The sequence below is a fragment of the Girardinichthys multiradiatus genome, chromosome 11 (assembly GCF_021462225.1).
Source record: "Girardinichthys multiradiatus isolate DD_20200921_A chromosome 11, DD_fGirMul_XY1, whole genome shotgun sequence".
NCBI lineage: Eukaryota > Metazoa > Chordata > Actinopteri > Cyprinodontiformes > Goodeidae > Girardinichthys > Girardinichthys multiradiatus.
Genome location: NC_061804.1, coordinates 33,641,652 through 33,666,046, shown reverse-complemented (window position 1 = coordinate 33,666,046; position 24,395 = coordinate 33,641,652). Strand labels below are relative to the sequence as shown.

Below are 24,395 nucleotides of genomic sequence, written 5' to 3'. Positions count from 1 at the left end.
GTTTGTCTTGTCTATTTAAGTTAGAAGTTCTCAAGAATAGATTCACACTTCAGTATTGTTTTACACAGAAAAAAGAGTTATAGGATAGCAGATAAAAAAACCAGACAGATTTAGATAAAACAGAGTAGACATAAATGATCTAGCTGATCTGTACTCCATACTTTTAATACTCCAATGACTGATTGATGAAATCGAATCAAAAGGAGGAAAAGTTCTCGAATTATTTATCTTTCTTATTTTTATACATCATGAAAAAACTGATATTTTAACAGGGGTGTGTAAACTTTTTATTTATACTGAGACACTTTTGCAGCATCTCATGGGTGTTTTTTGCATTACTGCCCTGTATTTAGCTGCATCCATGATTCTGCCACCACCATGTTTTTACAGTGGAGATGGTGTGTTCAGGGTGCCATGCTGTTTTCTACCACACAGCCTTTTGCATGTAGGCTAAAAAGCCCCTTCCACATGTTTACTGTCATCTACAGGTCCTTCTCAAAATATTAGCATATTGTGATAAAGTTAATTATTTTCCATAATGTCATGATGAAAATTTAACATTCATATATTTTAGATTTATTGCACACTAACTGAAATATTTCAGGTCTTTTATTGTCTTAATACGGATGATTTTGGCATACAGCTCATGAAAACCCAAAATTCCTATCTCACAAAATTAGCATATTTCATCCGACCAATAAAAGAAAAGTGTTTTTAATACAAAAAACGTCAACCTTCAAATAATCATGTACAGTTATGCACTCAATACTTGGTTGGGAATCCTTTGGCAGAAATGACTGCTTCAATGCGGCGTGGCATGGAGGCAATCAGTCTGTGGCACTGCTGAGGTCTTATGGAGGCCCAGGATGCTTCGATAGCGGCCTTTAGCTCATCCAGAGTGTTGGGTCTTGAATCTCTCAACGTTCTCTTCACAATATCCCACAGATTCTCTATGGGGTTCAGGTCAGGAGAGTTGGCAGGCCAATTGAGCACAGTGATACCATGGTCAGTAAACCATTTACCAGTGGTTTTGGCACTGTGAGCAGGTGCCAGGTCGTGCTGAAAAATGAAATCTTCATCTCCATAAAGCTTTTCAGCAGATGGAAGCATGAAGTGCTCCAAAATCTCCTGATATCTAGCTGCATTGATCCTGCCCTTGATAAAACACAGTGGACCAACACCAGCAGCTGACACGGCACCCCAGACCATCACTGACTGTGGGTACTTGACACTGGACTTCTGGCATTTTGGCATTTCCTTCTCCCCAGTCTTCCTCCAGACTCTGGCACCTTGATTTCCGAATGACATGCAGACTTTGCTTTCATCCGAAAAAAGTACTTTGGACCACTGAGCAACAGTCCAGTGCTGCTTCTCTGTAGCCTGGGTCAGGCGCTTCTGCTGCTGTTTCTGGTTCAAAAGTGGCTTGACCTGGGGAATGCGGCACCTGTAGCCCATTTCCTGCACACGCCTGTGCACGGTGGCTCTGGATGTTTCTACTCCAGACTCAGTCCACTGCTTCCGCAGGTCCCCCAAGGTCTGGAATCGGCCCTTCTCCACAATCTTCCTCAGGGTTCGGTCACCTCTTCTCGTTGTGCAGCGTTTTCTGCCACACTTTTTCCTTCCCACAGACTTCCCACTGAGGTGCCTTGATACAGCACTCTGGGAACAGCCTATTTGTTCAGAAATTTCTTTCTGTGTCTTACCCTCTTGCTTGAGGGTGTCAATAGTGGCCTTCTGGACAGCAGTCAGGTCGGCAGTCTTACCCATGATTGGGGTTTTGAGTGATGAACCAGGCTGGGAGTTTTAAAGGCCTCAGGAATCTTTTGCAGGTGTTTAGAGTTAACTCGTTGATTCAGATGATTAGGTTCATAGCTCGTTTAGAGACCCTTTTAATGATATGCTAATTTTGTGAGATAGGAATTTTGGGTTTTCATGAGCTGTATGCCAAAATCATCCGTATTAAGACAATAAAAGACCTGAAATATTTCAGTTAGTGTGCAATGAATCTAAAATATATGAATGTTAAATTTTCATCATGACATTATGGAAAATAATGAACTTTATCACAATATGCTAATATTTTGAGAAGGACCTGTACATGGCTTCAAGCAGTCTGTACATTGGACTTCTTATGGCTTTCTAATTGTTATGCCTCCATAAATGATAAAGTTATGGAGGGCATGTCTAAATGTCCTAACTAATTCTTTCACCTGAGCCATGAATCTCTGCAGCTCCTCCAGAGTGACCATGGGTATTTTGGGTGTTCCTCTTATTAATGCTCTCCTTGACTGACCTGCCGGTGTAGGTTAACAGCCATGTCTTAGTAGGTTTGCAGATGTGTGATACTCCTTCCATCTGTAGATGGTGGATTGAACTCTGAGATGTTTAAAGCCTGAGACATTTTAAAACCTAACCTCGCCTTAAACTTCATGTCTTCCTACGTGTGTTCCTTGGTCTTCGTGATGCTGTTTGTGCACTAGTATTCTCTAACAATCTTCTGAAGCTTTCACAGAAGACACACAGGAGCAACTGGGGGAGGACATATACGGCTGCACACGTTTTGGATTTTTATTTGTAATTGTTTTAGTTGGTCTGTCACATGAATCCCAATAAGATACTTGGAATGCTGTGATTTTAATGCAACAAAATACAAACACGCACTGGACACTAGTTTTATTTTTTTTAACCAACAGTCCCACCAAAGCCAATAAAGACAAACAGTTCTATTCATTTTTCAAAGACAATAAAGAGGGGTTTCTTAATTTATCTTTTTGAGTCACTAAGCTGTGTTCTGCAGGTTTGACTGGTTTAGCTATAATCTTTCTCTTGAATGCTCATAGCAGTTTTAGAAGATTTGTGAACACTTCATAGAAAAATGTATGTATGTGTGCATGCATGTGTATATATTTCTCTTCTATAGAGCAGTCTCATGGACTGATGATGATAAACACCATGATAAACCAGATAATTGTGCTATTTGTCATGTTGTCATCGGTTCTGATAAATTTTGCAGCAGTTCAAAGTTTCAGGCCTCAGGTAAAACCCACTAATGGCGATCCCAGTGAGAGTGAAAGCACTAATAAACTCCTGACTCTTCTTCTCTAAGATAATTTGCTGTGACATTTATTTCTCCAGGTGGTGATTCATAATTTCAAGCAGATGACAAATGCATCTCATGCAATAGTTTGGAAGACTAATGCAGTTTTAGCAACTCTGTTCTGTTTTGGTTTATTTAAGTTTATTACATTTAAGACATCTGTCAGATATAAGAGAAAATACATGTTTAAATTGAAGCTATTCTTGTCTAAGCCTGTACTTCATTATATATAACTCATTGTTACAATAAGTAATATAACCTGTGAACATTGGGGTAATAATGTGGCTTGTACTTAAAATCTCATCTTGCAGGCAGCTATGTACCATACATATTAGGCTGGTTGCTATCTCAGTAAGATTAATAATTCTGTTTCATGTTAGCAGCTGTTCCAATAGAGCTGCACCAAGCACATTCATGTGCATTTTAAATCCAGCAGACGGCAGTGTTGTCAAAGCTGACAGCATCTCATACAGTACAGTGATCCCTAGCATTTGAAGAGCAGACTGTCCATATTATTAAATCTACAATATGAGTTCCAGTAAAACCTGTATGTTTCACTGGTTCCTATATTTTATGGTTATTTACCTGCAGCTGAACTAAAGCTTTAGAACTTTAAGGCTTTTGTTTTCTAGATTTCCATTATTGAGTTTTTTTTTTTTTTAAGTTGACTTTATTTATTCTCTCCTTTTTTGTCTTCCTGTGACACTTTTTCAAAGTGTTATTGACATGTTTCAGCCACTGATTATTATTGTATGATTAATCATTTTTAAATTTATAATAAAGCTGAAAGATAGTAATGGGAAGCAGTTCTATTAAGGTTCCATGTACAGTAAAAGTAATTAAACCACTAACTCTTCATATTTTGTTAAATTACGATTATTAATAACGATTGAAAACATGAAAACAGGATCAAGCATTCGTATTAAAGTCGGTTTTAACTTTCCTCCTGACAGGTCTTCCATTAAGGTCAGAGGAGTGAAGGACTATTGTTTGTACTGGCAACAGATTCTCCTACCTGGACAGTGTGTCTCTGTAGCTCCTCCAGAGTTACCACGGGCCTCTTGGCTTCTTCTCCTTCCCCAGGCTGTCGGTTTTGCAGTTGTACCATACACTTTCCAGTTTTAGCTGACGGGATGATAACCAAAGCTTGGGATATTGTTTTAGAATCTAAATTTGAACTTCCAAACAACTTTTTCCTTGACCTGTCTGCTATGTTCCTTGGTGTTCATGAAGCAGTTTGTTCACTAATGCTCTCTAACAAACCTCTGAGGCCTTCACACAACAGCTGGATGCTGATATTAAATTACACACAGTTGGGTTCCTATTTACTAATTATCTGACTTCTGAAAGTAATTGGTTACACTAGATTTTATTTAGAGGTATTGAAGTAAAGGAGGTGGAATACAATTACATGCCACAATTTTATTTGTAAAAGAAATGGAACACCATGTGTCATCTTCCTTCCTTTTCACAATTATGAACTGCTTTGTGTTGATCAATTGCATAAAATCCCTATTCAATGCATAAAGGTTTGCATTTGTAACTTGACAAAATGTGAAATGGTTTGATATGTATGCATTGTGCAAAACCCCGTGTCTGCACACAATACCTTTGAGCATGTCCTAACTGCAGGAAGCCAACGGGGAGGTGCATCCTAATTCACATTGAAAATTATTCTAGGCCAGGACATTATGGATTTATTTCAACATGAGCACAGCTGTTCAGCGTTTTTTTGATTTTTTTTGTTCAAGCCTTTTAGGAAAATGGTGCAAATTTGTCGCTCTGCCCTTGACAGAGACAAAAACAAACATTACATGAAACAGCCTGGAGAAATATATTTATAAGGCTTTAGAGAGCAGAGGAGAAGGGGGTAGTGCGTCAGCAGGCCATCATTTTGGGGAAACTCATAAATACTTTATTATTTTTTCAGTCCACTGAGAAAAATTAGATAGTAAAAGTAATACAAGCTGATCAATAAACCCTTGACAAATTTTATTAATTTAGACATAATAACTTAAAGACATAAAAAACTCTAAGTGGAGAAAGAAAGAAACAAGTGATGGTGAACTTGCAAACATATTCCCTCTGGTCTTAAACAATCCAGCTCTGCCATTCCAGCTTCACTGACTGGTATCCAAAAGATTGGAAAACACTGTTGTGTCTGTGATGGTGTCTGGCTCTTGAGTCGTTCCAGTTTAAAATTAAGAAAGAAAAAATTAATAAATAATTACCTTGTTTTTGTTAAATGCTGTATGAAACACTAACAATTCAATCTAGAGTTGGTTGCGGTTACCAAGAGACTGTGAAGTGTCTAGTGTTACTTATCATATTGAAAACATTTGGGCCAGATGTCCTATAGCCAATATTGATTTCATTTTCTATTCAGAGCAGAAATGCAGGGCACTATCTGCAGCCTTTGCCTTTTATTTCTTTCAGCTTTTCACTTTTCTCTTTAAGGGCTCCTCATCCATGTTATCTGTAATGCTGGCCTCTTTAGCCAAAGTCACGCTTGGTGTGTTAATTGTCATTAAAACTAGAAATTATACCACCTGCAGTCCATTTTGTCACACTATGTCAAAAATCCCCAAAGTAGACTTCTCTTGGGGGCAGCTCTCATTGAAGTCTGGCAAGCCTTTAAACGGTTGATTTTTACCACTGCACTCTTGTAGATTTTGAAATTCTCTTTCTTGATTTTGTACTTCTAATACAGTTTAAACTAGATATTTACACTGTATAAAAAGACTCATCCTTTTTCAGTAAGTAGGAGATACCAAAATTATTTCTATTTCCAAATTGCCCGAATAATGAAATTTTTCTTTACTTTCTACAAATATATAAGTTTACATACACTAAGGTGACTATGCATCTAAGCAATTTGGGAAAGCCCCGGTTGAATATGTCATAGCTTTGTAAGCTTCTGATTGGACTGGAGGTACACCTCAAACACATTGCTTCTTTGTGTGACATAATGGATAAATCTAAAGAAATCAGCCAATATCTGAAGGAGAAACCTGTGAACTTCAACAAGTCTGGTTCTTCCTTGGGTACAATTTACAGATGCCAGAAAGTACCGCAGTTATCTGTTAAAATACTTAAATGCAAATATAAACACCATGGGAATGTGCAGCCATAATCCCTTTAGGAAGGAGACATGTCCTAGAGATGAATGCGTGAAATTTCCATATCAACCCCAGAACAAAAGCGAAGAACATTGTGAGGATGTTGGCTGAAGCTGGTAAGAGATTGTGATTATACTCAATGAAACGAGACCTGTACAGATACATTTGGAAGAAAAATTGTTTGCAAACATTGTGTGAGTGTTGTGGTGCGGCAGGCACTGGTCAACTTCAAAAATAGATGATATCATGAGTAAAGAATATTATATGGAAATATTGAAGCAATGCTTGAAGACATCAGCCAGGAAGTTAAAGCTTGCACACAAATGGGTCTTCCAAATGGAAAATGACCCAAATTATTCAGTCAAATTAGTTAATATTTTGGAGTGGCCATCACAAAGCTCTGATCTCTGTCACAAAGAGCACTTTTAGATGGAGCAGGAAAATGTGTTTCCTCCTGACAGAACAGTTACACCAGTTCTGTCAGGAGCAATGGGCCAAGATTATTGCAAACTATTGTAAGAAGCTTGTGGAAGGGTACACAAAACATTTGACCTAAGTCAAACAGATTAAAAGGCAGCTCTACCAAATGCTAAGAATATGTATGTACAGTTCTGAATTTAAGGAAAGCAATAACAACACAAAATCTCATTATTCTGGTATTTAGAAAACAAAAATAATTTGGGTAATCCTAATTCACCTAAAACAGGAAAGGTTTTGTTTGATTTGAAGTGCCAGACATTGAGAAAAAAAGGTTGCGTGTCTTTTCATACACCATATATAAATATCTGGTTTCAACTGTGTGTACACTGCTCAAAAAAATAAAGGGAACACTTAAACAACACAATATAACTCCAAGTAAATCAAACTTCTGTGAAATCAAACTGTCCACTTAGGAAGCAACACTGATTGACAATCAATTTCACATTCTGTTGTGCAAATGAAATAGACAACAGGGGGAAATCTTTGGAGATTAGCAAGACACACTCAATAAAGGAGTGGTTCTGCAGGTGGGGACCACAGACCACTTCTCAGTATCTATGCTTTCTGGCTGATGTTTTGGCCACTTTTGAATGTTGTTGGTGCTTTCACACTCGTGGTAGCATGAGACGGACTCTACAACCCACACAAGTGGTTCAGGTAGTGCAGCTCATCCAGGATGGCACATCAATGCGAGCTGTGGCAAGAAGGTTTGCTGTGTCTGTCAGCGTAGTGTCCAGAGCCTGGAGGCGCTACCAGGAGACAGGCCTTTACACCAGGAAACGTGGAGGAGGTTGTAGGAGGGCAACAACCCAGCAGCAGCAGGACCGCTACCTCCGCCTTTGTGCAAGGAGGAACAGGAGGAGCACTGTCAAAGCCCTGCAAATTGACCTCCAGCAGGCCACAAATGTGCATGTGTCTGCACAAACGTTTAGAAACAGACTCCATGAGGATGGTATGAGGGCCCGATGTCCACAAATGGGGGTTGTGCTCACAGCCCAACACCGTGCAGGACGCTTGGCATTTGCCAGAGAACACCAGGATTGGCAAATTCACCACTGGTGCCCTGTGGTCTTCACAGATGAAAGCAGGTTCACACTGAGCACATGTGACAGACGTGACAGAGTCTGGAGACACCGTGGAGAGTGATCTGCTGCCTGCAACATCCTTCAGCATGACCGGTTTGGCAGTGGGTCAGTAATGGTGTGGGGTGGCATTTCTTTGGAGGGCTGCATGGCCCTCCATGTGCTCGCCAGAGGTAGCCTGACTGCCATTAGGTACCGAGATGAGATCCTCAGACCCCTTGTGAGACCATATGCTGGTGCGGTTGGCCCTGGGTTCCTCCTAATGCAGGACAATGCTAGACCTCATGTGGCTGGAGTGTGTCAGCAGTTCCTGCAAGATGAAGACATTGAAGCTATGGACTGGCCCGCCAGTTCCCCAGACCTGAATCCGATTGAGCACATCCGGAACATCATGCCTCGCTCCATCCACCAACGTCAAGTTGCACCACAGACTGTCCAGTAGTTGGTGGATGCTTTAGTCCAGGTCTGGGAGGAGATCCCTCAGGAGACCATCCACCGTCTCATCAGGAGCATGACCAGGCGTTGTAGGGAGGTCATACAGACACATGGAGGCCACACACAATACTGAGCCTCATTTTGACTTGTTTTAAGGACATTACATCAAAGTTGGATCAGCCTGTAGTGTGTTTTTCCACTTTAAATTTGTGTGTGACTCCAAATCCAGGCCTCTATTGGTTAATACATTTGATTTCCATTGATGATTTTTGTGTGATTTTGTTGTCAGCACATTCAACTTTGTACAGAACAAAGTATTCATGAGAATATTTCATTCATTCAGATCTAGGATGTGTTATTTGAGTGTTCCCTTTATTTTTTTGAGCAGTGTATTTAGTTATATCTGCTTTGGTACACTAGCTATTAATCTTCTGTTATATTAGTAAACTACAAGCTGCAAAAAGATTAAATCTTAAATTATGAGAAGAAGTAGAGATTCCAGATTTGACTTTTAGTTGTGTCAAAGATTTGTGGTTAATCCACAATATCTTCCAAAGTTATGCCTGGCCTTGAGGTTTGCAGCAAACTGAGCTGATGTGATCCTGTGAGTCAGGGGTGCTGCAGACCACCAGAGCTACGTGCTGCATAACAGCCTGGTGGATGCTTGTGTGCTGCTGTGGAAGGCTGTGCTGCAGGACAGAACAGCAGCATCAGGGGCTGCGAGAGGAAAGGCCGCCAAGGAGTCCTATTTATAGATGCAACAGGCAATGTGGGGCATTGTTTGAGGCATTTACAGTGAAGGGAACAGTCCAATTTCAAATCACAGCTTTATGCAGCTTTCCTTCCTGGGGTTGGCTGAATTTTAATTATTTAGTTGGTTTTTATTTACTGCTGTAGTGTCAGTTTGCTGCAGGCATGCCTACAGATATCTGAGCTTCAACCCTGTTAGAGGCTGAACTGAAAACCTATGACTTTGTTTTATTTGTTCATCACACAATAACAGCACATTTCTTTTATCACTTATGTCATGTACCTATCTGGGCTTAAAACAGATAAATGTTTAATCTGATTAGCAGGAAGACAGTGATAATCAACATCTGGCATGCGCTAGCTTTTTGCATATAATGGTAAAAGGCATCATCAGTATGTGATCAATGTCTTCCTGAACCAATCATCACCTTTTTGGAGATTTAAGTTGGTCTCCGGCTCAGGTGATGTGTTTTATTTAGAACAAAATAGTATGCTGCTTGGCTGCTAAAGGTAAGTTTTAGGGTTAATACTTGTACTGTAATCTGTATTTAAAAGTTCACTGCAAACGTTTATATCCAGCCATCCAGGGCTGATGTGAGTTATACGTTTTAAAATAATATTTATTTTAAGAGGCGATACCTAAACCGTGTTTTACTCAAATTCATCAGTTATGTTTTTTTTTTATATGTATGCTGCCGTTTCCCCTGTTCACTCCCTCTCTTTAAACTTGAATGATTAACAGAAACTCATGTTCTATTCTTTGTGTTTTTTTAAATACATGATATGTTGTGTTTGAGATTCTGATCATTCCCTTTGTATTTAAAAGTTTTTAAAATCCTAAATGCAAATGCTATGTGTGGTGGAAAAAAACATTACACATACACCTTAAAATATTTTCCCCACTGTGAAACGTGGTGGTGGGAGTCAAGAATGGAAAATTGTTTTTGATATTTCATATTTATTTTACAGTTTTTTTAAAATCCATCAGCGAGTGAGATAAAAGATGAATGTTTACTTACACTCCTGTCCTTTAAACCGCTGCTTTTAAAGAGCAGAAAAAAACTAAGTATTTTTAAAAATTATAACATGGGTCATCAAAATATCAGTTTTTCTCCGTAATTAACCTCTAGTGAACTCTACTTTTGGATGAGTGGTTAGAAGAAAGCCATAGGAAGTCAGTTTGGTACAAATCATGTCAAAGATGGAACAAACTTCTGGAAGAAGGTGATCTGACTACTGACCACCTTACATGTAAAATGCTGTACATCACCCTGATTACACCATCCCCAGGTTGAAAAAAATGGTGGTGGCAGCATCATGCTGAGGGGATGTTTTTTTTTTGTATGTTTTTCATACAATTAAATTGAAGGTTTAACAAAAAATCAAGCAGGTAGTCCAGGCAAAAAATGACCACAAAACAAAATGTGAATAAGAAGACAACATCTACATTGTTGTCCTTTAAAATACCTGCTCTATGAGGCCTAAAGATAATAGAGACAAAGATAAATTAGAACACTGATGATAAAAAAGCTTATTTTATCTGTTTTGGACTCTAAGCAATTTATCTTTGGTGACTTGTGGTTCTGTTGATTTTTATTATTTCACTATTCATCTCCAATTTTTGCCTTACTACTAATTAGTTCTGTAACAGGGCTATAACATCAGCAGGATTTTATTAAACTTTTTTTTATATATATATCACAATTAATATTTCATTCAAAGTGTTGATTTTTTGAAGTTGCTATTTTGTCTTCTGAAGGCAGTCACTGCTTGGAGTGTTATTGTCTTTTTCAGCTGTAGAATATTGCTTTTTCTTATAACAGATATGGTTAGCTGCACACAGAACTGCGATGATGTGGTGGATCATCTCTACCATCTGCACACAATATCTGTCAGCATTAGTTTTGAAGAAATGATCCCTGCAATAACAGACAACTTTGATTCACTCTTCCACGGTAAAAAAAAATAGCTGTAGGCTACCCTTCTTTTAACACATGTTCTATTGTTTTTTGTTGTAATACATTAAAAGGACGCATGAGATGAGATATAAACACATTAATGTAGTTGTTCAATGACTTCCTGACAGAAATTGTTGCTTTATATTTCCTAGGGTAGTCTTTGTTAGATGTTTTTTATCAAATGTGCTGATGCGGATAATGGTGTAAAAATCATTAGTGTTTACAGTCAGCACTAGGGGAGCAGGGATATGGAGTAAACACTGAATTATGGTTTATTATTACTACATCCCAACCAACATAATGGCAAACATTTTGTGACAGTGTGCCAAGATAATTCAGATTAGCACAAGCTGTGTATTTCCAAATCCCATTTATGATTTCTATATTACATCAAGTATGCGAATTAGCTTCACATTTTAAGTTTTTAATCATCACTTCATTGATTTTTGGAAAATATTCATAATGTAGAATTTAGTCGACTAAAACAGACATTTCCTTGCCTCAGAAGACTTGCACAGAGGCGGGTTCCTAATATGGGCTACATGGCTCTCCACCCAGGGCCCTATTTCACAACAGATCCGCATGATTGGTCAAAAAGATGTTTATATTGCTAATTTCCATGTCCAGTAATGGAGAGTAGTCATCCTCCCTGTGTTGATACATTAAACTGAATTTTATTTATTTAATGAGTGCACATTAAGTAACAAATACGCCTTAAGCCTCATTGTAATTATGCTGGAATTAGCATATTAACTATAATCACAGTAAAAAAAATATGACCTTATAGCGATTGAGACTAAAGATGCTGAAGTTCGTATCTTAGATGTAGATTTTTATACCACAAAAAACAGTTGTTGAATGGTTATGGGAAAGTAGGATCACTGTAGATTGAGACAAAGGTGAAAACTAAATCGAATCATTCTACACTGATCACAGATTTTCTTTAAACACGGTTTTGATGAAACCTTTAATGCAAAAACAAAACAACAATGGGTGTTGGGTGCAGAAGGAGGAACTCGCCCAGGACACCAATTATGTCAGAGCAGCCTGTGGGTGCCAATGATTTAGAGACAGTGATGGAAATTTCAGACAGATGATGCCATCATCATGAAGAAGTTTTCCCAAACAGAGCTGTAGTTTCAGTGAGATGAATTATTATTTCAGTGAATTATGATTAACGTTAAGCTTGACACAGTTACTTATTCATCCAGCTTCTTGAAATTCTGTAAGCAGACATGCAAACCAGAACATGTGTGGCATAAAGACTTCCTACAATAACACTGTCTGTGCATTTTCACAATTGATTTTAAACACTAGTTAAAATTCAGTGATTGGACTTTTTTGATGACTGAATCAAAGTGTGGCTGATGTGTCTGATAGCAGCTGCGTGATCTGTGATAACAGTGCTAATTCTCACACTGGATGTGCTTGTATTTAGGCCACTTCACTCCCCCAGGCTTCCAACTTGTGTGCATAATTCTGTGGGTTATAACAAGCAGCTGCTATTTATAAAACAAGGTTACCACTTTCAGAAACAGATGTATTGGTACTGGCAAGTCATTGAGCAGGTTAGTTCTGTACTGACTGTGGCTTGCTTTTGTGTCGCACAGTGGACACGTTCAACCTCCAGCAACAGAAAATAGTCAGCATGTTTATTTACTTGAGCAGATCTGCAACAGGGAAAATGCAGTTCAGTGTGTAGCAAGCTCTACTTTTGAGGTTTATTTGATGTGCACATGATTCTAGCGAGTGCATGCTTTGCATGAGCCTCATTTACACAATCAGTTTACATTTCTGCAGCTCATTTATCAAATTACATTAGCCTCCTGCAGTGACCAACAACGACTAGAGTGGATAAAACAATTGAACTCTCCATATCATTAGGGAGATAAATGTTTATTCCAACTGAAGTTCAGCTAGAGGAATCTGATAATGGTATTTTGGTGTGCAGTAATTTCTCATCATACTGCAGCATGCAGTTCAAATTGTATTTTAAATCACAACGTGCTATAGGACATGAAAAAGAAACAGCTGAACAGCAAAGACTGAAAAATCTATCTAATAATAATCCATCCATCCATCCATCCATCCATCCATCCATCCATCCATCCATCCATCCATCCATCCATCTCTATAACCTACATTTTTAGAGCATATTTTACTTTTTAAATTTATCAGTGTCTAGAAACCTCTAATTAGCAATCCTTCACTTCCTGTTTCCTTGCGGAATAAAAATGATCCATTTCTCTTAGCTATTTCAAAATGGCTAATAGACAATGTTCAAGTAGGTTAGGAAATAGCTACACTTGCTACAAGTCCCCATATCTACAGCCAGTGCAATAAGTAAAACATTCAAAACTGCTTGAAATGGAACAGATGAAGCTGGACTACCCTAACCTAGTGAGCATAATGGTGAGAGAAGTAAAATAAATTTCCAATGCTCCCTGTTTGAGAACCACAGCAATATTTCAGTGACATTATGCTACTGCAAGAAATGATAATTTTTGAGCTCTTCACAGAACTTTACTATGTGGAGGGTAATTTAATTCTGACAAAAACGTCTTGATTAAGTTTTATAATATATTTTGTCTGCATTTAATTCCTTGCACTGGATTACAAATCATTAAAACCAAACAATTATAAATACAACAATTATTTCATATTAAATTTTTTTTTGTTGGTTATGATGTTTCATTTAAGGAAATACTGATACAGTTTTTGATGCTCAACATTTCCTTGTATTTTTTGATAAATATGTTTAGCTGCAACAGGCCCAGCTCTGCTTTGGTGTTTTCTTGTTCCACAATGCACCACATACGTGTCTGCATTCCAGGCAGGTCAGTTTTAGTCACTGACTCTTCTTTTATGGAGAATCCTGCTATGATTGGTGCAGAGTGGGCTTTGACATAGTTGCCAGGTTTCTGAAAAACTTTCCCGAGGATATCCTCTGGATGGCAAAATCCTTACATATTGTTCAAATTAATTATTATTAATGTTATTTAAAATCACTCACTTTGTGGGAACTGACTCATTAAAGGAACCAGATTTATTCCCTCTCCTCTTTTTTTGGTGCATTGGTTGCATTAATAAAGGGCCTGTGTGGCGATTTGTACAAAAATATGTACAGTGTTACACACATTCTCCATAGAATTATTTGGCATGTGTGATAACACTTTATAGTTTTCTAATTTACATAGAGTAATTTTTTTAAATGTAAATCATATCCCAAAACCCTTCTTATCTTTGCTGCTGCAACGGCCACCAAGATAAATATGCTGGCCCCTCCACTGGGACCCTGACCCTTATGGACATATGTTTTAAGAATATGATTTTAATAGAGTAAAAGAAAAGTATGGGCACCAACAATCACCTCACACTCATTAAATAATTCTTTTGACAGAACAAGTAAATCATACCGAAATTCAGAAAAAAACAAGAGTCACTTTTTTGTGATAATGAGCTGTTAGCCAAGGGAAAAATGCTTGGACTTCAACCTAACAAGGTGATTATGGATTATGAGAGCTGAGCCACATGACTTATGCACCACTAATGCACCATCATGGTCCATTTGCATGTGTAGCCACAGAAAGCTGTATAGAATGCAAACAAGGATTGTGATAGCCAGAGGCATAGCAATACTAAACAGGTAAAATGAATGGAAGAATGTGTGTGTTGATTTTTCAAATATAATTATATTTTGAGCTAAAAGAAAAATACTTTTTTCACGTTATCCTCCTCAAAAATGTGTAAAATACCCTGTTATCATGTTCTCATGCACGGAGGTGTATAGGGTAGCCAAAACTTGTACTCAAGTAAGAGGAGCGCTACTTCAACATATTTTTACTGAACTAAAAGTAATAAGCAGCCCTCCAAATAATTACTCAAATAGGAGTAAAACAAGTATTTGGTAAAAAGGCTATTCAAGTACTGAGTAACTGAACATGACATCTGATTTAATATTTAAGCAATTATCACACAGACAAAAACATAAACTTATGTTCAAATTCTGGTATTTTAAAGACTAAAATAAAACAAATGTATATAAATCAAGAGCATTCTTACAAAATGACATATTAACACTTTTCCAGTACAATTGTTTACAACATAAAACATTTGATACTAACACTTACAGTAAGTATATCATTTAGAACAGTAAATGTAACTAGTTACTACCCACCTCTGCTCATGTGACCATCACATAATTTTGTCATAATTTCTAGAAACCACCTTGTTTTTTTTTTTTTACTGTAGGTACAGTTTTTTGGCCTTCATAGTTAATAACGTTTGAAAGTACCTCATTCCAGTCCTGCCTGCCAGCCCCAACATAACTCTGCCACTCCCAAGATTTTCAATGGCACATATATTACCCTCATTCAAAATATTCTGGATTATCCCCTGACAAATACCCTAATTAGCAGCCTTAAACTCCTCATATTTTTTATCATGATGCTTCTTTTAGTATCTTAATATATAAAATATGTTTGATCGTTAGGCAGCCAGTGATTAAACTGGCATAAATCAGCCCATTTGGTCCCATAGTTACAGTTTCTGCTCTACAACACCTGCAGGGGACAGCGCAGGATTATGCTGAGCAGAACTACTACTGCACCCACAAAGACAGGAGGGGGGATTCTGGGATGGATGTATGGATGGATGGATGGAACATTTCGACATGGCCCATATGCACACACAAGTCAGCAGTATATCTTTGCTCCCTTATGACTTCAATGCCTGTGCATGCCGCTCAGCCTCTGCACCACACACACACACACACACACACACACACACGCACACACACACACACACACACACACACACGCACTAACTCTGCAGTGACGCGCAGAGGAAGGCTGCACTTATAATTCAACGTCAGAACAAGTTTGATAAACGCCCCCTCCCTCCATCCCTCCCTCTTCATTATCTTTCTCCCTCTTCCTCTTCCATCCTCCTTTTTCTCTCTCTGGCCCATTTCAGTGGTCTTGAGCCACATAGTGAGGAGATTCGGTGGCCCGTCTCCACCACCTCCATCTTTGCGATAAAACACTGGCTTTAGGTTCTTAGAGCAGCAGCTGCAGCAGTGGGCTGGCGCTGCAGTTGCGCTGGCACACATTCAACGTGGGCGCGCACACACACACAGAGAGAGAGAGAGAGAGAGAGAGAGAGAGAAAGAGAGATCCGCCGCCGCATCTTGTGGGTTTCTTTGCGCTCCAACCCGTGTTCATGATTCCCCCTGCATCTCCTCACCCACAAAAACACGCCAGGAGTTGATTTTACTTCTCGGAGAAAAATGTGGAGTCGCACAGTTGCTGCGGTCCTGGTTTTAATTCATCTAATCGGGGACTCGCTGGCAGGATTTCCAAACCAAATCAACATTGGTAAGTTCAGCTAGATTTTTAATAATACTTACATTCCTCCAAGAAGGACGCCTGTTTGACACCTTTTATTCACCCTCTTAGATGGTTGCCAACTTAGTCCACTTCTTTCCACCCAAGCGATCTGGGGGATTATTTTGGGTTGTTAAAAATAGAGCTAATCCAAATGGTCTAACTGCCAGTTTAACAATCTGCAGAGCATTATTATTTCTTATAGAAGTGTTAATAATAATATTTTGAATCACATGTTGGACTAACTGTATTGAATTCTATCGAGAGCCAAAAGTGCCACAATACAATAGATATATAATTTATTGAATAAATATGTAAATATGGGATCAATAAAATAGAATTTTAATAAATGGAATTAACAAATCTACATATATTTATAAAACATTTGTCATTTTACACCGTGAAGCAATTACATTTGGAAATTATTAATCAAAATGCAAACATATGTGTTGAAAGCATGTATAATTATTTTAGTATTGAATTATTTCCTTTTACTTTTGCTAGAGTCCATCATTAAATTATTTCAACTGTCACCATGGCTTGTCAAATAAACCCCAAAATCTGATTGGTTCGCTGGCCAATCAGCTAGTTTAAAGCAGTGTTAGCCCCGCCCACTTGCTTTAATGGATAATGCTAAAATGTTTAAAGTAAATTCAGTGCTGCAGTTCAGAAATGAAAATCCTTCAATAAAAAAAAAAAAATTTAAATAATTATGTATGCTTTTAACAAAATGTTAATTAATTATTCTCACATTTGAATTGGTAATTATGTATTTAGGTAAACAAAAATGTTAAAATGATATATAAATGTATTTATATATTAAAAATTTGCATTTTCAACTAGCGATCAAAAGTATAAACATAGAGGATGTGGGCCTCTGGACGACAACAGATTGGTGCTGCTACTTTCCTCAGAAACTTGCTGTACCGAATCCCACACTTGTCTTCTGTCCTCTGGTGGAACATTTAAGTCCATGATGGTTCTGTGTTGTGAGAACAATGTTCTAAAAAGCAGAGGTTTTAATTGAGAACAAAGTCTATCTTTTAATATAGTTAATGAAAAGAAAATGTAAAAAAGTTTATATTTAAACTATTGTTTTTAATAGAGCCCTACATCATACAATGACTTAAATATAAAATTCTTTCATAGGACAACTGCTATGAAAATGTGTGTATTAATTGTGATACCTTAGGTATTCATAAATGTGTTGTTTTTAGTGGTAATCTGCATGCATTTTTTGAGGTTTATAAGCTATTTCCCTTTGGTTGGTAAAATATGATACATAGATGAGAAAACTTTCTACTTTAACAATTATGATCCAGATGAATCTAGGTGATGGTTAAACAAATGTTTTTTTAACCATCCAATAAATAGTTTTTTCTTAAACAATAGAAATTTCTGACAATTATTTTTTGTGTCTGGCTTTAAAGGAATATTTAAAACCTTTTTTTTAGATAATGCCAATAAATGATGACTGGTGGTGAAAGTTCTGCCTTTTTAGTAGTCAGAATAAATGTCAGTTAAAAGATTTCTAATAGGTTTTTTTTTCAGACAAAAGATAATGTTCGTTACTTTAGAATATTATATTTTCAATATAAGAATCAGGGACAGAAACAGTTATTGCCTTTTGAATCCGGATTAAAATTATTTTAAATTTTTGATGGAATCCAAACCTTGTGTAGCCAAACTAAGCATGCACTCTCATATAAAATTGATTGATTATTGGTATGTTATTGAAAACATTACCAGACATATTAATTTGCTGTTTTAAAACAGTTTGGTCAGGTAGATCCAACCTGGTTTTGGTGGTTTAAAGCCTCAAGTATAAAGGCGACAATGTAGCCAGTAGTGTAATTACCAATCAAGTGACAGAGCTAAAAAGAGCAGCTACAGATTTAGCGGTTACTTATAGTAACATAACAGCTTTTATGCATGCTAATTGTTTTTCCTTGATCAGCCTTGGGAGGTTCTCACAAATCTACAAGCATTTTGAGCTGTAAGGGGCAATATGGGATTGTGGAATGAGTGTGACGTAGTGATACAATCAAAAGGGAAGACAGCTGGAGAGGCAAAAACAGTCTGAACAGAGTCAATCTAATCTGAGAAAGATGTAGATCAGCAGATTCGGATGCAGTTAATAAAATGTTGAGGACAGTAAGCAACAACTTTGCTTTAAAGAACCTAATAGACTAGAAAAGCCTGCATGAGAATCTCAACATTGTTCAGGTAAATGATGCAACTTTAAGTCACACCCCTTTTGTTCCACAATCTCAATGGTGTGCTCTGAAAGCCCACAAGGATCATCATCATGTATGATGTGAAAGGACAAAGTGATCTGTAATAGTGGGTTCTAGTAGCATATTTGTTGTGAAAAACTCTGATCTGAATGGGGTGATTGTTTGCAAAACATAAAAAGCCCTGGTAAGCTCTTTCTCAAATCTGACAAGCACTTTTCTGCGTGACATTTTCTTGCAGGTGGACTGTTCATGCGCTCCACAGTGCAGGAACACAGCGCCTTCAGGTTTGCTGTCCAGCTCTACAACACCAACCAGAATGTGACAGAAAAACCCTTTCACCTCAATTACAATGTTGACAACTTGGAGTCCTCTAACAGTTTCTCTGTCACACATGCCTGTAAGTAACTGGTCTTGTTTTTATCTCAATAATGTTTAAATCCTGCCCTAGATAGATGCAAACGTGATGCAATAATTGAGGCAAAACTCAAAGGTTATGTTAAGGTTGCCTGTATTGCATTGAGAACAATTACACAGAGGTTTATAAAGATACTTGTGGCTGTAAAAAAACTAACACTACTGCCAAAGTGTCTGGCTTGATGCCTTTAGTCATTGCTCATGGGATCCAGAATCCTCCAGCTGGATGATGAAACCTGATTGCCTGTAAAGGGCTAAGCAGACCTTCTTTTTGGAAACAGAGTAAATTAATAAATAAGAGGATGAGCAGCATTAGACGGTTGTACTTGAAAGTAAAAGGGAGAACTAAAAAGCATTGTAGTTGATATTGTTAACACTGGAGTGGGGTGATGATGATTGTTAAATAATGAAAGTTCACATCACAAACATGTTTGTGCACATTTTTCCAACATATTCAAATATGTATTAAGTTGCACAACAAATAAATCAGCAGACCTGTTATGAATGTTAAAAATGCTTTTGATATCTTAAGCTTAAAAGAAGAGCATGAGCCTAAAGAATGAATATCCCTCTTTTCTGATTTGCCCTACCAACCTCATCAGTTGGAAATTTGTGTAATGTATAGTGGTGCTGACTTTGTTTTCAGCTGGTTGTATTATTTGAAGCTTTGTTTTTGTTCTTTCAATTTCTTAAAAAAATGCCTTTAGATCTCCACTTTGTCCCTCACCGTGGTTTTTCACGTTTTATGGGTGGATGTCGATATCGTAAATGCCTGCTTATAATATTTTAATAAAATTTTATTTAACAAACCAACAAGTACTGTGTAGTTATGTAATGAAAATAAAACTGTCGAAGTACTATTTAATACAATTAAAGTTGCAAGTCTTTTCGGGTATGTTTTGACCAGCTTTGCACATCTAGAGACTGACATTTCTGTCCAGTGTTATTTGCAATACAGAATAAACTCAGTCCAATTTGATGGAGAGCATGAATTTTCAAGTGTGACCAAAGATTTTCAACTGGATTTAGGTCTGGACTTTGAATAGGCCATTCTAACACATGCATATTATTTGATCTTAACCATTACATTGTAGCCATGGCTGCACATTTAGTCCTTGTCCTGCTGGAAGCAACTTATTTTGCTCCATCTATCTTCCCATCAATCCAGCTTCCCTGTCCCTGCTGAAGAAAAGCATGGTATGTTCAGGGTCAATGCATGGGGTTAGTTTTCAATTCATCAATTTTAATTCTGGCCAGGAATTTCAATATTTGTCCTATGTGATCAGAGCCCCTTCGTCCACCTGTTTGCTGAGTCCTCTTCATGGCTTGTGATAAACTGTAACAGGATTTTCCATGACTTTCATCCAACAATAAATTTCTTCTTGCCACTCTTTCATAAATGCCATATTTGTGGCATGCACGACTACTACTTGTCCTGTCTACAGATTCTCCCACCTGCTTTGTGGGTCTCTGCAGCTCCTCCACAGTTACAGTGGGCTTCTTGGCTGCCTCTTTGATTAATGCTTTCATTATCTAGCATGAAGGTGTAGGCATACATTTGCGGTTGTGCCATACTGTTCAATGATGGATTAGACGGCATACTGTGGTGGCCTCTATGTACAAATTAGATTACTTATGAGGATGATGATTGTACTTGATTTTATTTAGGTTGTATTAAAGTAAAAGGGTGTGAATACAAATGCATAAATACAAAAGGATTTGCAAACCATGTATCATTTTCCTTCCGGTTCACAGATATATGTTGATTTCTGTTGATCTATCCCAACAAATCCCTGCCAAATATGCAAAGGTTTGTAGTTGTAATGTTACAAGGGATGTGGATATTATTGTAAGGCACTCTTGAGTATCACATGATGTTCTCTCAGCATCCTAGCCTTGTACTGTCAACATCTCTGAATATAAACAGCTGATTGTACCATCGGTGTCATGGTGAAATCTGCGTGGCAGTTGATGCAAACATGATGGATTTGATACGAAGGAGCGTGGAGCGGCTCGATAACTGCACAACGTGTCCCCCTCCTCTGCCGTGCAGGGCGTTGAGTTCTGTCTGAAGAATAATCTGTTCTCTCTTGTCCTACCAACAGCACTTAACATTTCACACTTAAAGATCAGCAGCAGCTCTCTGAATTCTGTCAGCTGTCTCAGAGATGACAGTGAAAGCTAATGAAGTGAGAACAAGCCTGCTAAAAGAAAGGGAAATTTGAACACAATGGCACCTTCCACATTCAGCCCCCTGGCTCTCCCGTAGGTGGACTGCTGTCGTATTGTTGGTAAGTGGTGACGGTGCACACAAACTGCATTTAGCCAAGTCTGGCATGCAGCAGCAGCCGGAGGGGAGCAGTCGCAGCCGCAGGCAGGTTGACACACATTCACAGTCTCACGCCACAACGCTGCCCCTGTTTCGCTGCAACCTTGCTCTGGCGGCAGCTGAGTAATTACACTGAAGTAGCTGTTGGGTCAGTGCTCGGCTCAAGGGCGCTTCAGCAGGCGATGCTAAAGAAGACATCACGGTACCTGCTGGGATGGTCTGGATCAGGTGTGAAGCACAACATTTTTCCACAGCCTGAATCCACACAGACTAAATCTAAATCCACTGTGATTGAAAGAAGCTTATGGGTTTCTTTTTAAAGGATAAGAAGAAAAACATGATAATAAGGGGGATTAATTTCACTGTGATAGGCTGATGCAAGCTGAGGCTAATACTCACAAGCTGACAAAGAACACTGAGTGGATCATTATGCAGACCAGCCAGGTCAGCCAATGACTCCAAAAAAGCACCAAAATACACAGTTACATATATAGCAGGCTGGATTACATAACGGTCCACTTTTGTTGGCAGGTGTTGATGTTTCCAATGGATGTTATGATTAGGTTCTGACACATATCTATTCTGGCAAGAGCTGCAGGAAAGTCCGAGCGGTGCTTTTCCTACAGCTCACATCATCGATTTTGAAAATATTAGCATGTGTTATGATGACTGAGATGTTAAAAAGAGATTCAGTACTTTGTGTTTCCTTTTTTTTGTTGATGAGAGAGAGAGACAATAATGAAAGGGTCAGATTAATTAGTTGTAGGTCAGAGCTTGTTTTTTCTGTTTGTGTTATGGATTTCGGCAGGAGTAAAAAGCAGGACAATGCTGCCACCCCCCTCTGATCCACCCCCACACCCCACCCCCCCTCCATATTCCCCTCCAGCTGGGTCGGTACATAATGACTGTTACAAATCCCTGATGGTAAATGACTCTGTTGTTGCTGGCAGAGAGAATCAATAAGGTGGATGGCCGCCGTCCGGCAGCAGTAGCGTGTTTGTGCTCGACTCTGGCTTGTTCCCTAGTACGGAAAAATCAATTCAGGCCAAACTTAAATTTTTTTTTTCGCAAACTTCTCCCTTGGTCAGAGACACACTGTGATGCTATTACTGCACGTCTAAAAGGGAACAGAAAACTATAAGGTCAATGACACACTGCAGCAAGCAGTTTTCAGTTGTGATTGAATGAATTCTGACAATGAGAACTTTGCTGTGTAGTTGTGTTTCATTGTCTCAACCACCTATTTGTGACTGGAGTGGGCTACAGGATATATTGACGTAACACCTTGCCGCAGGCTGGGACTGATTGTATGCATAAAAGTAGCAATAGTTAGATCATATCCGTTAGGACTACGGGGTTAGGACTGTAAAAACGTTGAGCTGGATAATAAGTATTGGTTGGTATGAGATTCGTAAATAACATAAATAAAAATAACAGTGTATCACAGTATTAAAAAAAACAAAAGGAAAATGTATAACATGATCTGATATGCTTTATTCCCTAAAACTGTGAAAACACAAGGTATTGCTTATTGTCACTTTAATGTTAGCAATGATATTTAGAGTGCCATAAAAAGTATTTGCTGCAATAAAGATTTCTTTTGTTTTTGCTTTTCTGCCACAAAGATGGTCAAACTTTAATATCAGACAAAAAAACCTGAGTAAATACAAACAGCAGTATAATCTATTAAGGAAAAAAGATCTGCAGACCAATCTGGCCCTTTGTGAAAAAATGTAAAATTCTAAAATATTTGTGACTAAGCACTTCTTTTTGGTTCAGTTTCACTGACCACACAAAGATTTGATTACTCCCAGACCATTAGAGTCAGGAAATCATTTAAATGAAACCTGTCTGACAACATTTAGTAGACTAAAAGATCTGAGTGACCAACACATCATACCCGGTTTTAAAGAATTTCCAGAATATATGACAAAGCCATTTTCCATTGCTTTGGGTCTCCAGTGAACCAAAGTAACACCCCTTATCTACAGATGAACTTTCCCATGAGTGGGAGGGCCCAACCACTAAAGTTACGATCCACATGTATCCACGACTCCTCTAGGAGTTCACTTGTCTCAGTTAATGTAGATGTTCATGATTCAACAGTAAGAAAGAGAAGGGGCAAGACTGGCACCCTTAGAAGAGTTCACAGGCTAAAACCACTGCTGACCGAGAGAAAGACAAAAGCCAAGATCAGCTGTCAAGAAATATCTTGATTATATATTTGATTATGTTTTATATATATATATATATATATATATATATATATATACATATATATATATATATATATATATATATATATATATATATATATATATATACACACAGGGGTTGGACAATGAAACTGAAACAGCTGTCATTTTAGTGTGGGAGGTTTCATGGCTAAATTGGACCAGCCTGGTAGCCAGTCTTCATTGATTGCACATTGCACCAGTAAGAGCAGAGTGTGAAGGTTCAATTAGCAGGGTAAGAGCACAGTTTGGCTCAAAATATTGAAATGCACACAACATTATGGGTGACATACCAGAGTTCAAAAGAGGACAAATTGCTGGTGCACGTCTTTCTGGCGCATCTGTGACCATGACAGCAAGTCTTTGTGATGTATCAAGAGCCACGGTATCCAGGGTAATGTCAGCATACCACCAAGAAGGATGAACCACATCCAACAGGATTAACTGTGGACGCAAGAGGAAGCTGTCTGAAAGGGATGTTCGGGTTCTAACCTGGATTGTATCCAAAAAACATAAAACCACTGCTGCCCTAATCACGGCAGAATTAAATGTGCACCTCAACTCTCCTGTTTCCACCAGAACTGTCCGTCGGGAGCTCCACAGGGTCAATATACACAGCCGGGCTGCTATAGCCAAACCTTTGGTCACTCATGCCAATGCCAAACGTCGGTTTCACTGGTGCAAGGAGCGCAGATCTTGGGCTGTAGACAATGTGAAACATGTATTGTTCTCTGATGTGTCCACCTTTACTGTTTTCCCCACATCCGGGAGAGTTACGGTGTGGAGAAGTCCCAAAGAAGCGTACCACCCAGACTGTTGCATGCCCAGAGTGAAGCATGGGGGTGGATCAGTGATGGTTTGGGCTGCCATATCATG

General features: G+C 38.3%; 1 protein-coding gene across 7 annotated transcripts in view; it reads left to right on the top strand.

Moving 5' to 3' along the window:
* Window positions 1–15,882: 15,882 nt before the first annotated feature.
* Window positions 15,883–24,395, top strand: part of LOC124876617 (glutamate receptor 3-like) — a 127,666-nt gene continuing 119,153 nt past the window's right edge. For 2 of the 7 annotated variants that reach the window (XR_007040342.1, XM_047379542.1), the window contains exons 1-2: window positions 15,883–16,296; window positions 18,781–18,939. Coding sequence is in view for 6 of the 7 variants with exons in the window: in XM_047379542.1 (XP_047235498.1) it covers window positions 16,209–16,296; window positions 18,781–18,939 (247 nt within the window). In the remaining variant the exon portion in view is untranslated. The remainder of the gene's footprint in view (window positions 16,297–18,780; window positions 18,940–24,395) is intronic. The other 5 variants (XM_047379538.1, XM_047379539.1, XM_047379541.1 and 2 more) reach the window with 3 other exon arrangements.